At 42.7% G+C, this 15,474-nt stretch overlaps 2 protein-coding genes across 3 annotated transcripts in view; both read right to left on the reverse strand.

Annotated features, from left to right (window-relative positions):
- Window positions 1–11,234, reverse strand: part of si:ch211-221n20.8 (fibrillin-3) — a 19,983-nt gene extending 8,749 nt beyond the window's left edge. The window contains exons 1-8 of the mRNA XM_052096502.1: window positions 11,160–11,234; window positions 9,320–9,425; window positions 9,137–9,197; window positions 8,629–8,727; window positions 4,116–4,241; window positions 2,374–2,514; window positions 2,176–2,301; window positions 706–828 (exon numbers count right to left, since the gene is read on the reverse strand). Of these exons, the coding sequence (XP_051952462.1) occupies window positions 706–828; window positions 2,176–2,301; window positions 2,374–2,514; window positions 4,116–4,241; window positions 8,629–8,727; window positions 9,137–9,197; window positions 9,320–9,424 (781 nt within the window). The 5' untranslated portion in view covers window position 9,425; window positions 11,160–11,234. The remainder of the gene's footprint in view (window positions 1–705; window positions 829–2,175; window positions 2,302–2,373; window positions 2,515–4,115; window positions 4,242–8,628; window positions 8,728–9,136; window positions 9,198–9,319; window positions 9,426–11,159) is intronic.
- Window positions 11,235–13,678: 2,444 nt separating this feature from the next.
- eef1db (eukaryotic translation elongation factor 1 delta b (guanine nucleotide exchange protein)) overlaps window positions 13,679–15,474 on the reverse strand; it is a 15,813-nt gene continuing 14,017 nt past the window's right edge. For both annotated transcript variants that reach the window (XM_052095291.1, XM_052095290.1), the window contains 2 exons: window positions 13,852–14,046; window positions 13,679–13,764 (listed from right to left, as the gene is read on the reverse strand). In XM_052095291.1, coding sequence (XP_051951251.1) covers window positions 13,726–13,764; window positions 13,852–14,046 — 234 coding nt within the window. In that variant the 3' untranslated portion in view covers window positions 13,679–13,725. The remainder of the gene's footprint in view (window positions 13,765–13,851; window positions 14,047–15,474) is intronic.

Raw genomic sequence — 15,474 nt, forward strand, 5'->3', positions numbered from 1 at the left:
GATGCACACACACAAACATACAAACACACACAAACATACAAACACACACACACACAGACGCACACACACACACAAACACACATACAGGTGCACACACACAAACGCACAAACACACAAATACACACACAGACATAAACACACAAACACAAACATACAAACACACACACAGACATAAACACACAAACACACACAAACATACAAACACACACACAGATGCACACACACAAATGCACAAACACACAAATACACACACAGACGCACACACACAAACATACAAACACACACACAGACATAAACACACAAACATACAAACACACACAAACATACAAACACACACACAGATGCACACACACAAACATACAAACACACAAATACACACACAGACGCACACACACAAACATACAAACACACACACAGACATAAACACACAAACATACAAACACACACAAACATACAAACACACACACAGATGCACACACACAAATGCACAAACACACAAATACACACACAGACGCACACACACAAACATACAAACACACACAGACGCACACACACAAACGTACAAACACACACAAATACACACACACACACACACACACATTAATAATGATGTTACTGTATGTTTGTAATTCTGTGATATTCTCTGAACTAAACCAAGTGAATTAAATTGAACTGAGCGGCGGCACAGGAATGTATGTGACTCACCTGTGCAGTAGGAGCCGTTCCCATAGTAACCTCGCTGACACACACACCTGTAACTGCCCAGTGTGTTCTCACACGCCCCTCGACCGACACACACACCCTCCGACGCTACACACTCATCAACATCTGGACGACAAGACAAGAAGTAAACGTATTCAATGATCATGTTATATAAAAACTAGGGCTGTCAATTCATTAAATTTTTAATCGAATTAATTACATGGTGTCCCGATTAATTAATCGCGATTAATCGCATATACAAATATTTGCTGAGAAAGCCCCACATATAACAATAACTCAATATATAATGATTATACATATTTATATCAATATATAATTATACATAGTTATCTTTAAATATTAAACAAATTATATATATAAAAATATTCAGATAATTAAAATGCATTACGTTATTGTGTCAGAAGAGTTCATCATTGACACACAGTTCACAGTAATCCATTACACAAGTGAATTTGTCAATCAGAGATTTATTATGAGGGCTTGTTTAAGGACCGTCACTGTCATTTACACCTACATTAGACGTCTCGGGTGCGTTGCGTCATAAACATACATGTTTAGGTCACTGTGTCAAGTTGAATATAGTTTAATACTCAATCTTTAAACACATCTTGAGATCTCTTAGTTCGCATTTGCGCTCCTTCAAGTGTTTTGAACACAAGAATGTAACACATGTTTGTGTTGTTCTGCTGAAGTGTTTCTTCACTGTATAAACTGTGTTGCTCATACAGCTGAAGTTTCACTTACTGCCCTCTGGAGGAAACAGGTGGTACTACATGCATTTCTCTGGAATCTTCCGTATTACTGTCCGGGAGGGCATGCGAATAATTGCATTAATTGTTTTAACGTGTTATTTTTGTATAAAATTAATCGCACTGAATTAACTCATTAATCGACAGCCCTAATAAAAACATAAAAATAAATAAAATAAAAATATAAAAATTAAATTATATAAATTTTTTTAAAATCGGTTATAAAAATATATATATATATAAAAAAAATCTGTTAAATAAAAATATTAAAATAAGTTAAATACAAATATAAAGTAAATTATATACAAATATAAAAATATATTAAATACAAATATAAAAATTAATTATATAAAAATATACAAATCTGTTAAATAAAAATATAAAAAATATGTTAAATACAAATATAAAGTAAATTATATAAAAATATGTTAGATAAAATATTAAAAATATGTTATATAAAAATATAAAAGTCAATGATATAAAATCTGTTATATAAAAATATAAAACATCTGTCATATGGACTCCCTTTATGTTGCTTTAATGATACTTGGTGCTTTTTGTCTTTTTTGCAGCTCAACAGCTTCCGTACACGTTCACTTTAATTATTTGGAAAATATGGTGATTTCTTCACTTGTGAATGTGGCTGTCACTCTCTTTTTATAACCAAACTTGTTTTAAGTCTTAATACACTTAATACACGCACCTACACAACCTGCTCGGTCCTCTCTGAATCCGTGTTGACACACACACTTGTAACTCCCGTCAGTGTTCACACACACATTACCGACCTCTCTACGGCAGCTCTCCTCAAAATTACACTCGTCCATATCTGTGGAGGCAGAGAAGTGTGTTTTAATATTAACACAGCAATTAAACACACACAAACACACTCTGAACGCACCGACACAGTGATGTCCGTCCAGCGCCAGCACATATCCCGTTGGACATGAACAGGTGAAAGATCCAGGTGTGTTTGTACACTGCGCTGCCCTGCCACACGCCTGCAGACCTGTTAATGCAGCTAACAAACACTCATCTATATCTACAACACACACACACACACACACACACACAGGACACAATATCCATTATAAAAAGTATAAAAAGTATAACAAGTTTAAATCTACAAACCCCATTTCCAGAGAAGTTGTGACATTGTGTAAAATGCAATAAAACAAGAATCTGTGATTTGTTAATTCTCTTGAACACTTATTTGACTGACAAAAGGACAAAGAAAAGATTTCCAATGTTTTCACTGACCAACTTCATTGTATTTTGTAAATATAAACACATTTTGAATTTGATGCCTGTAACACTCAAGTTGGGACAGAGGCGTGTTTACCTCTGTGTTACATCCCTTTTTCTTTTAACCCTCAAGCACTTTACGGTCATTTTTGACCAAAAGTTTCCTTTATCTACATTATTTATTATATAAAAGTCTAAAAACAGCCACAATGCAGAAAACAAACACACAGAAATATAGGGGGGAGATTCCCAAACATCAAGAGTGCAAAACACACACACACACACACACACACACACACACACACACACAAACACAAACACACACACACACACGCACACACATACACACACACACGCACACACAAACACACAAACACACACACACAAACACACATACACACGCACACACATACACACACACACGCACACACAGACACACACACACACACACATACACACGCACACACATACGCACACACAGACACACACACACACACACAAACACACACGCACACAGACACTCACACACACACGCACACACAAACACACGCACACACATACACACACACACACACACGCACACACATACACACGCACACACAAACACACACACACACACACACATACACACGCACACACATACACACACGCACACACAAACACACACACACACACACACTCACACACACACACTCATCTTGTTACAACCACGGATAAATGAGGTTATTACTTCTTATTCTACTCATTTCAGATAAACAAAAATAACATCAAACAAATAAATAAAAAAATAACAAATGCTAAACTTTGACAAAAGTAGTTTTTGATCATGTTTAAATAAATATCTAAATGCAGAACTTGTGACAAAATGTAGAATTCATCTCTCTGCTGCCACCTAGTGTCTATACTTGTAATTACATCTGTTTTTTATTTGTCATGCACAGTTTGATTCTTGAGATGGATATAATTGATGAGGATCGGTTCAGTATTTGAGAAAGTCAAAACTTACATGATCTTATTTAGAGTTCTTACGTTTCTTTCATAACAATTATTATTAAAAGATTTACACGTTTATTGTTTCCGGTCACTTTTGGCCGTGAGCGACTGGAGCGTGATTTAATGATGAACAGTGCATAAGGGAGAACTTCGACATGTGTTTCTCCCAAAAACAAGCTGAACCGTGGACTCATCTGACCACAAATAATGTTGCCCCTAATAACGTTTTTTCAAAAGGAGTCATTTTATTAGATAAAAGGTGAAAAATGTCATTTCCAGCACAGAATTTGAGATGTATGTAAATTACATTAATCTCAGTGAGAACATTGTTAGTACACGAAGTGTTAAAAGTGTGTGATGTTCAAGAAACTCCCCGTATATTTACAGTCATTTTACACATTTTACCTTGACACCCCTCTGTACTCATCAGGTAACCACGGAGACAGCTGCACAGGTAGGAGCCAGGTGTATTTGTGCAGTTGGCATGGGAACCACATGGTCCAGGGTCGCCTTGGCGACACTCATCAATATCTGACAGAGGGACATAAAGAAAATAATAATGATTTTTGGTATATCAGGTGCATACTGAAGGTCTCAAACTTTCATTAGTGTGTGTGTGTGTATGTGTATGTACAGTATGTGTATGTATGTGTGTGTGTGTTTGTGTATGTGTCTGTGCATGTACAGTGTGTGTATGTGTCTGTGTGTATGTATGTGTGTGTGTGTGTATGTACAGTATGTGTATGTATGTGTGTGTGTGTGTATGGGCCTCCCCTAGGTCGACTCAGCCTAAAGTGAGTACCTGGTGCGGTGTGTAAAACATCGCCACTGGGGAGACAAAGGCGATCGGGCGTGGTGCTGGCCACCCACCCTCTTGTGTACCGTTCTGGCCTTCATAGGTGCTCGCTAACAGCACTTGCCCCTACAGTCTGTTAAAGCTAAATGGGGGATCTTCATCTTTGTGTGTGTGTGTGTTTGTTTATGTGTGTGTATGTGTCTGCGTATGTGTATGTGTATATGTGTGTGTATGTGTGTGTGTATGTACAGTATGTGTGTGTATGTGTGTGTATGTACAGTATGTGTGTGTATATGTGTGTGTATGTGTGTGTATGTACAGTATGGGTGTGTATGTGTCTGTGTATGTGTATATGTGTGTGTGTGTATATGTGTGTGTGTATGTACAGTATGTGTCTGTGTATGTGTATATGTGTGTGTGTGTATATGTGTGTGTGTATGTGTGTGTGTGTGTATATGTGTGTGTGTATGTACAGTATGTGTGTGTGTGTATGTGTCTGTGTGTGTATATGTGTGTGTGTATGTACAGTATGTGTGTGTGTGTATGTGTCTGTGTGTATGTGTGTACAGTATGTGTGTACAGTATGTGTGTGTGTGTATGTGTATATGTGTGTGTATGTACAGTATGTGTCTGTGTGTATATGTGTGTGTGTGTATGTACAGTATGTGTGTGTATATGTGTGTGTGTGTATGTACAGTATGTGTGTGTGTGTATGTGTCTGTGTGTGTATGTGTGTACAGTATGTGTGTGTGTATGTGTATATGTGTGTGTATGTACAGTATGTGTCTGTGTGTGTATATGTGTATGTGTGTATGTACAGTATGTGTGTGTGTATGTACAGTATGTGTGTGTGTATATGTGTGTGTATGTACAGTATGTGTGTGTGTATGTGTGTGTATGTGTGTATGTACAGTATGTGTGTGTGTATATGTGTGTGTATGTACAGTATGTGTGTGTGTATATGTGTGTGTATGTACAGTATGTGTGTGTGTGTATGTACAGTATGTCTGTGTGTGTGTATATGTGTGTGTATGTGTGTATGTACAGTATGTGTGTATGTACAGTATGTCGGTGTGTGTGTATATGTGTGTGTATGTGTGTATGTACAGTATGTGTGTGTGTGTGTGTGTGTATGTATGTACAGTATGTCTGTGTGTGTGTATATGTGTGTGTATGTGTGTATGTACAGTATGTGTGTGTATGTACAGTATGTCTGTGTGTGTGTATATGTGTGTGTATGTACAGTATGTGTGTGTGTATATGTGTGTGTATGTGTATATGTGTGTGTATGTGTGTATGTACAGTTTAGGACTGTGGCTCATGTAACTGCAATGGCAGTTTTGGGCACACGGTCCAGACCTCCTCAGAAACCCTGGCTGACGGAGGAGGTGTTCAGGCTGGCTGAGAAAAAGCGACAGGCCCACTCTCATCGTTTACAGCATCCCACGTCAGAGAATGAGGAGGCTTACCGCAGCCTTCACTCGGAGGTTCGGAGAGCCGTGAGGCGCTGCAAGGATGGTTGGTGGTCGCGGGTTGCTGAGGAGATGGAGTCTGCCTCGGTGGCCCGCGATCACAAATCGCTCTTTAATTCCATCAAAAGGGTTACTTGCAGCGCCACACCTATTACCATCATTAGGGGAAAAAACGGTGATCCAATCTACGACCCCCAGAAACAGGTTTGCAGATTTGCAGAGCATTTCTGTGAGGTCCTGGGGGAGGGGAAGTCCCTGAGCCTGGAAAACATTGTGGGACAAAGTGGGGATGACCCTGCTGGAAGTCGCTCCCTGTGGGTGGCTGGCTGAGGTGCCATCTTTGGAGGAAGTACTGAAGGCGATCCGGAGCCTGAGACCAGGAAAGGCACCGGGCATAGATGATCTCCCCAGTGAAATGCTGAGGGAGAATGGTGTTTGTGCATAGACTGCCCTACACAACATCATAACAGCAGTCTGGACCACTGGGCGGGTTCCGCAGGATTGGAAGGATGCCCTGGTGGTCCCTCTCTTTAAAAAGGGGGACCGCTCAGATTGTAATAACTATAGGGGCATCTCACTCCTCAGTGTGCCGGGAAAGGTCCTGGCAAGGATTATTCAACATCGCCTTGCCAGGCACGCTGAGGAGAGACTTGCGGAGCCCCAGTGTGGTTTCAGGAAGGGGCGGTCTTGCACGGATGCCATATTCTCTGTCCGTCTGCTACAGCAGAGGTGTAGGGAATTCCAGAAAGACCTACATCTCTGATTTATTGACCTGGTCAAGGCCTATGATACCATCAGTAGGCCTGGGCTCTGGGTTGTTCTTCGTGCTTTCGGAGTCCCAGACCCACTGCTCGCGATCATTAAGGACCTTCATGATGGCGAGCGGGCCCGGGTAAAACTACGTGGTCAGGAGTCGGAGCCATTCCCTGTTCACCTGGGAGTGCGACAGGGATGTCCTCTGGCTCCCACATTATTTAATATCTATTTCGACCACGTGGTTCGTGAAGCCTTCGATGGCTGTACTGGAGGAATTTCCCTCTGGTATAGATATAATGGGAGGTTGATCGACGCCCGGGTGCGGTCAAGGGATGGCTCCCTATTGGTCAACCACATTATGTATGCTGATGATCTGGTAATTGCTGCTCACTCAAGAGGAGGAATTGGGGGCGCTGCTGATGAACCTGGAGCTTGCCACCAAGAGATGGGGCCTTACCATCAGCCCAACCAAAACAAAGCACCTTCCTGGGTATTATGTACCATCAGACACTCCACCCCCACAGCTCCCAATTGGTGATGGGGCAGTTGTGGAGAGAGTGGAGTGTTTTCCATACCTGGGAAGTGTGCTTATGACCAGCTCCGGTTTGACAGCGGAGGTCTCACTCCGAATCAGTCGAGCGGCATTATCTTTTCATCGGTTGCGTAACGCTGTGTGGAAGCTACCCGGTTTGTCGCTCCGTACGAAGCTTCAGGTATTCTCGGCCACGGTCATTCCCTCCCTTCTCTATGCTTGCGAAACGTGGACCCCCCTAATGGAACATCATCGCCGATTAGAAACATTTAGGCTGGCCTGCCTAAGATCCATCCTGGGTTTAACCAGGCTGGATTGTGTGAGGAGCTCACAAATCTTTGAAAGATGTGGACAAAGTCCCATCGGTGAGCTCCTACGGCCAGGCAAGGTTGCGTTGGCTGGGTCATGTAGCCCGCATGCCTGTCCACCGCATGCCTAAACAGTTTCTGTTCGGCCGGATAGAGGGGCTAAGCGGCGCAGCGCGGGCTGGAGAAGAGATGGAGTGATGTGGTACAGGAGGATGTGGAGCTGAGTGGACTTGCCGATGACTGGTACCAGCAGTGTCAAGATCGGCCTCTTTGGAGGAGGCTTGTGAAGGACGCTACTGGCCAGTTGGAGGCAGTCGCCCTCCAACAACAACGGAGGGCAGAGGAGCGACGCTCACAACAACGAGCAGAGCGCAGGGTGGCTAAAGCACAGCAAGTTGGCACAGTAGGGGGCACAGGTGGTGCATCAGCCAGTCATCTCAGTCATTCGACCCATGTCACCTGTTGGATATGTCCCGTGACCTCCTGCCAGCGGGCGTTCGACACTTCACGTGGCCTTAACGTGCACATAGCCTGGCACAAGCGTCGTGGTGACATCACTGCCACTTAGTGGCGAATGGCGGTTGTTGTTGTTGTATGTACAGTATGTGTGTGTGTATGTACAGTATGTCTGTGTGTGTGTATATGTGTGTGTATGTACAGTATGTGTGTGTGTATATGTGTGTGTATGTACAGTATGTCTGTGTGTGTGTATATGTGTGTGTATGTACAGTATGTGTGTGTGTGTATGTACAGTATGTCTGTGTGTGTGTGTATATGTGTGTGTATGTGTGTATGTACAGTATGTGTGTGTGTATATGTGTGTGTATGTACAGTATGTGTATGTATGTACAGTATGTCTGTGTGTGTGTATATGTGTGTGTGTGTACAGTATGTGTGTGTGTATATGTGTGTGTATGTACAGTATGTGTGTGTATGTACAGTATGTCTGTGTGTGTGTATATGTGTGTGTACAGTATATGTATGTATGCATGTGTTTGTGTATGTGTGTATGCATGTGTTTGTGTGTGTGTGTGTGTGTGTGTGTGTGTTGTACCCTCGCACTCGTCTGTCTCCCCCTGACTGTATCCCACAGCACAGGAACAATTCTGACCTTCCGTTTGAATCTGGTTCACCTGACAACCACCAGACAACCCTGAAAATCAGTGAGTGACAGAGAGAGATACAGAAACATAGAAAATATCCTGTAATAATGTGTCTTACTGTGTGCGAATCATTTCTAGGTCCATGTCCTATTTGTTAGTGTCTCAAAATATTTAGGATATCATTTTAAACAGAATATTCAAAGATGAAATCAGTTCTTTCATCACAGCATGAAAATTAAGTGAATAAGTTGCATGATGCTGAGTGCAATCCCCAAACTTCTAAAAACAATATATATATATATATATATATATATACATTAGGGGATGTAATGGTTAGAATTTCTCATGGTTCGGGTTACAGTACATGCATCAATATATATAAATATTTAAGACATACTGTACTTGTGTCTGATTGATGTATATAAATTGTTCATGTCACGTGTGCTTGTGTGTTTTCACCTTGTAAATGAGGCTCCTGTGAAGGATCACTCTTGTTGCTGGAGGTGAACGTCACTTCATTCTATACACAAACACAGAATGACAAATCCACTCTTTCCACGTTCCTTCTGTTCAAACGTGCATCTACTTCATTTACAAATGAATGTTCAGTATCAAGGATGAATGAAACTTTGTCAAACTCGCCTGTGTGTTTGAAGTGTGTTTCAGGACTTCATTGTGTTGCTGTTCAGAGAGAGCTTCAGTCACGAACATCAGGACGAACACTGACACTAGCCGTCTGACTGACATACTGCAGAGGAATGTGACAGTGAAGCCAGTTTTCAGCCAAATTAATGCCTGTGTAACCGGTCCTACTCGACCCGCTCCGAGCGGGATTTGAACCGGTATCTCCAGCATGGGAGGCGGCGTGCTAACAAGGAAGCTAAAGGCTACAGCCCTTAGCATCAGTAAGCTAGTCGCCTCTTGAGGTCAGGGAGTGAGGTTTACATGCTGCACAGCACTATGCCCGTTACACTCACCCCCCTAAACCTCACTCCCATCCGGGTCACGGCACCACAGTAACCAGAAATGCTCAACCCACTCCGAGCGAGATTTGAACCGGGGTCTCCAGAATGGGAGGTGGGCATGCTAATAAGGAGGCTAAAGGCTACAGCTAGTCGCTAGTGTGCCTCTTGAGGTCAGGGGAGTGAGGTTTACATACTGCACAGCACTATGCCCGTTACACTCGCCCCCCTAAACCTCACTCCCATCCGGGTCATGGCACCACTGTAACCAGTAATACTCAACCCACTCTGAGCGGGATTTGAACAGGGGTCTCCAGCATGGGAGGCAGGCGTCCTAACAAGGAGGCTAAAGGCTACAGCTAGTCGCTAGTGCGCCCCTTGAGGTCAGGGGAGTGAGGTTTACATACTGCACAGCACTATGCCCGTTACACTCACCCCCCTAAACCTCACTCCCATCCGGGTCACGGCACCAAAGTAACCAGTAATGCTCAACCCACTCTGAGCGGGATTTGAACCGGGGTCTCCAGCATGGGAGGTGGGCGTCCTAACAAGGAGGCTAAATGCTACAGCCCTTAGTAAACCTCACTCCCAAGGCGCCTCTTGGGAGTGAGGTTTACATACTGCACAGCTATAACATACCAGTGAGCTCCCGTTACACTCACCCCCCTAAATCTCACTCCCATCCGGGTCACGGCACCACTTCAACCAGTACTGCTCAACCCACTCAGAGCGGGATTTGAACCAGGGTCTCCAGCATGTAGCCTCAATGAGGCTACATACAAGCTGGCTCCTGGTATCTCTCTTTCGGTTGACCGGACTCACACCAGACTTCAGCCAAATGCTATTTCTCACAAAGGTGTTTGTTTCACAGCCAGAGCCAGAAGGCAGATCTGGCCCACATCTGGTAGCTATCTGAGTACAGTGTAGGACTATTTAGATTTTTTTTTTCTTGCATTGTGATATTATTTTCATCACAGGCACATTTCCGTCATCCCCAAGGTAGTATTTGTAGTGCCTTTATGCTAATCTAAATAAAAACAACAACAACATTACATTACAGTAAGGATACATTTTCTGTACCCTATATATATATATATATGTGTGTGTATATATTGAAATGTGTTCTTGGACATATTTTTGTGAGATTTAGCCATACACCTAAATCATATAACATTGCTACACTTTCAAGTCCATGGAGCCTATGAAGTGCACTTCAAAGGGAGCTCAAACAAAGAGTTCCATAAAACTACTGCATGCTTGGGGGGTCGAGCTCTGTTTTAACCAAAAACATGAAGAGAACCGTTTTCATCCTCCTACAAACTTCCATACATTAGACATTATTTACATCATTGTTTTAAACGTAGGCTACTTTATACTGAATACGTAACAAAACTGCAGTGAATGCAATGCAACCAAGTGTGACTCAACTTGACAATATCAACGAATCAAACATTAAAGCAAGACATTATGAAAGACACAAAACTCAGTTGATAAAAAGATCCCACTTACAAAACACACACCTGAAAATAACGGAGCTCGTGCGGCACTCGGAGAACAAAACACGTTCACAAGGGATCAGCTGCTCGATTCCTGAATGACTCTTTTACGGACTCGAGTTCTAAATGATTCATTCAGAAATGACTCGGGTGACTATATACAGATGCAACGGCCAGTCTTGTGGTCTAACATGCTTCCATAATCAAAAGTATTGATCAACATTAACATTAAATATAATTTGTTACTGTTACAGTTACATGATGCACACTAATACAACACAACATTTAAACAAATGAATGAATCAAAAGAATCGATCACATGCGAGTCAGCGTAAAGATTCGAAATTCCTCTCCTGGCAGCACTCCCACTGTGAGAGAATTCCACATCCTGTAATTTAACTCTTTCCTTCCCATTCATGGATACAGTCAATTCACTAAAACTGCAAGTGAAAAGTACTATTTTAAAAAAGTGCTATTAATGCATAAAACATCATAACATTGAACTCGTTATTATGATAAACAAGCTGGATATTCAACAACAACCACTTTTTTTCTAATAACTAAAACCAATTAAAAATATACTCTTGTGGACCAAAATTGATTGAGAATTTTTTTTTTATCCCATTTTCTCCCAATTTGGAATGCCCAATTCCCACTATTTACTAGGTCCTTGTGGTGGCGCGGTTACTCGCCTCAATCCGGGTGGCGGAGGACGAGTCTCAGGTGATCACGTGACTCGTTGTGCATGACACCGCGGAGACTCACAGCATGTGGAGGCTCATGCTACTCTCCACGATCCACACACAACTCACCACACGCCCCATTGAGAGAACCACTAATCACCACCACGAGGAGGTTACCCCATGTGACTCTACCCTCCCTAGCAACCGGGACAATTTGGTTACCCCATGTGACTCTACCCTCCCTAGCAACCGGGACAATTTGGTTACCCCATGTGACTCTACCCTCCCTAGCAACCGGGACAATTTGGTTACCCCATGTGACTCTACCCTCCCTAGCAACCGGGACAATTTGGTTACCCCATGTGACTCTACCCTCCCTAGCAACCGGGCCAATTTGGTTACCCCATGTGACTCTACCCTCCCTAGCAACCGGGCCAATTTGGTTACCCCATGTGACTCTACCCTCCCTAGCAACCGGGGCAATTTGGTTACCCATGTGACTCTACCCTCCCTAGCAACTGGGCCAATTTGGTTACCCCATGTGACTCTACCCTCTCTAGCAACCGGGACAATTTGGTTACTCCATGTGACTCAACCCTCCCTAGCAACCGGGCAAATTTGGTTACCCCATGTGACTCAACCCTCCCTAGCAACCGGGACAATTTGGTTACCCCATGTGACTCTACCCTCCCTAGGAACGGGGACAATTTGGTTACCCCATGTGACTCTACCCTCCCTAGGAACCGGGCCAATTTGGTTACCCCATGTGACTGTACCCTCCCTAGCAACCGGGCCAATTTGGTTACCCCATGTGACTCTACCCTCCCTAGCAACCGGGACAATTTGGTTACCCCATGTGACTCTACCCTCCCTAGCAACCGGGACAATTTGGTTACCCCATGTGACTCTACCCTCCCTAGGAGGGTAGAGTAAGGAGACCTGACTGGAGTCACTCAGCACGCCCTGAATTCAAACTCACGACTCCAGGTGTGATAGTCAGCGTCAATACTCGCTGAGACGCCCAGACCCCCCAGAAGAATTCGTTTTTAATTAAAATTAAAAATAAATACATTTATGGGTTAAACAAATTCAGAAAACATTGGTTGTTACTATTAGATGTGATCTAAACTCAGCAACAAAAAAAAAAAGATTATTTAATCAAAATCCAAATAACTTTCCAGATCTTTATTGTAAAGGGTTTAAACAATGTTTTCCAATGAACCATAAACAATGATTGAACGTGCACCTGTGGAACGGTCGTTAAGACACTAACAGCTCACAGATGGTAGACAATTAAGGTCACTCTTGGGACACTAAAGTGACCTTTCTACTGACTCTGAAAACACCAAAAAGAAAGAGGCATGCTGCATGGAGGCATGAGGACTGCGGATGTGTCCAGGGCAATAAACTGCAATGTCCAAACTGTGAGACGCCTGAGACAGGAAGGACAGCTGATCATCCTCGCAGTGGCAGACCACGTGTAACAACACCTGCACAGGATCGGTACATCCGAATATCACACCTGCGGAACGGGTACAGGATGGCAACAACAACTGCCCGAGTTACACCAGGAATGCACAATCCCTCCATCAGTGCTCAGACTGTCCGCAATAGTCTGAGAGAGGCTGGACTGAGGGCTTGTAGACTGTTGACTCTTTTTTATGTTCATACAATTATTTACACATGTAAAGCTTCCTGAAAATAAAAGCAGTTGAAAGTGAGAGGACGTTTCTGACTTCAGCTTTAACTAAAATTCCCTTTCTGGACAACATGGAGGTTGATGATGTCTGTGGTGCAAATCTTCTGCTTTAATGAGGTGTGGTCAATACTGATCATATAAAAACACACAGAACGAGACAATCACATTTAGAGCTCTTTTATTAACCGGCAATGGTAGTGTGTGTTTATTAGATCTTGTTGAAAGCCGCAACGTCAACGCTCTGAATCTGAAACGAGAGATGCACAAAACATATTATAAACAAAACAGCCTTTAATATTACAAATGCAATTCTGGGGAAGTAAACTTGACTCACATAGTCCTCAAACTTGGTGATCTCCTCCTCCAGGAAGTCTGTTCCCACTTTATCATCTTCAACCACACAGTTGATCTGGAGCTTTTTGATGCCGTAACCGACGGGAACCAGTTTAGACGCGCCCCACAGCAGCCCGTCCACCTGCACCGACCGCACGCACTCCTCCAGCTTCAACATGTCCGTCTCATCGTCCCACTGAGAACGAGACGGCACAAGAGTGAGACAAAAAGTGTCAAACAATGGACAAATATAGATGCAAGCAGCAATCAATGGGCCGAAGCACCGTGGGCCCATTTCCTCCTGGCGGCTTTAGTAAAACAATGCATCAAAACATTTTAAGTGGTTTGTGTAAATGTAAATGGACTGTTGTAAGGGCCACACTTCCTGCTGCCAGTTGGTGGCGCTATGACCATGACCCACAGTAGATATTTCGATGTGATCAGCCCCCAAGGCCAAACATACGGGTCAATTTTGATGTAAATCACACGATGCGCGCAGAAGATATGAGACAATTCTATCTTCCTATTTTTTTGTTATTTTATCGCGTCGCCATGGAGACACCGTTTGAGACATCAAAAATCTGTTCACAATTCAGCATCTTCGATGTTTTGGTATGACGTTGCCCAAGTTTGGTGCCAGTCAGATGAATTCCCTATGAGGAGTATTTCAATTCCAGAGCATGCCATTTTCGAACAATCCAAAATGGCCGACTTCCTGTTGGGTGGAGCTAATTGTTTGTGGTGTGAAAGTTGTCTGGCTTGATGAGATCTACATACAGTATGTACAAAGTTTGGTGACTGTAGCTGAAAAGTGATGTGCTACAGAGTCACCTGAACATGGCCATTTTCTATTTGGCACTACAGAGCCCCCTCTACATGCCCACGAGTGAACCTTTGCCCGGCCCTAATGGCCGACAATTCTGATGTGTTGGTAAAATATCATAAAAATTCAAGCATGCCAAGTACCTCAAAAACATACATATATATATATATACATAAATATATACATAAAAAGGAACAATAGTGTTTAATGCGTTGCCATGGCAACAATAGTAAAGATATCGAAAATCCCTTCATAATTTTAAATGACATTATTTTAAAAAACATTTAAGTCACATAAATCACCTAGGAGGAGTATTTCAAATTCCAGAGCATTCATTTTTCAAACAATGCAACATGGCAGACTTCCTGTTGGGCAAAGCCTATGACCATGAGGGTGAAAGTTGTCCAGTGTGATGAGATCTACAGTATCTCACAAAAGTAAGTACACACCTCACATTTTTATAAATATTTGATTATATCTTTTCATGTGACAACACAGAAGAAATGACACTTTGCTGCAATGTAAAGTAGTGAGTGTACAGCTTGTATAACAGTGTAAATGTGCTATCCCCTCAAAATAACTCAACACACAGCTATTAATGTCTAAACCGCTGGCAACAAAAGTGAGTACACTCCTAAGTGAAAATGTCCAAATTGGGCCCAAAGTGTCAATATTTTGTGTGGCCACCATTATTCTCCAGCACTGCTTTACATTGTAGCAAAGTGTCATTTCAAGACCAAACATACGGGTCAAATTTGATGTAAATCATACGATGCACGCAGATGATATGAACAACCCCTT

This window comes from Xyrauchen texanus, chromosome 28 (assembly GCF_025860055.1).
Source record: "Xyrauchen texanus isolate HMW12.3.18 chromosome 28, RBS_HiC_50CHRs, whole genome shotgun sequence".
NCBI lineage: Eukaryota > Metazoa > Chordata > Actinopteri > Cypriniformes > Catostomidae > Xyrauchen > Xyrauchen texanus.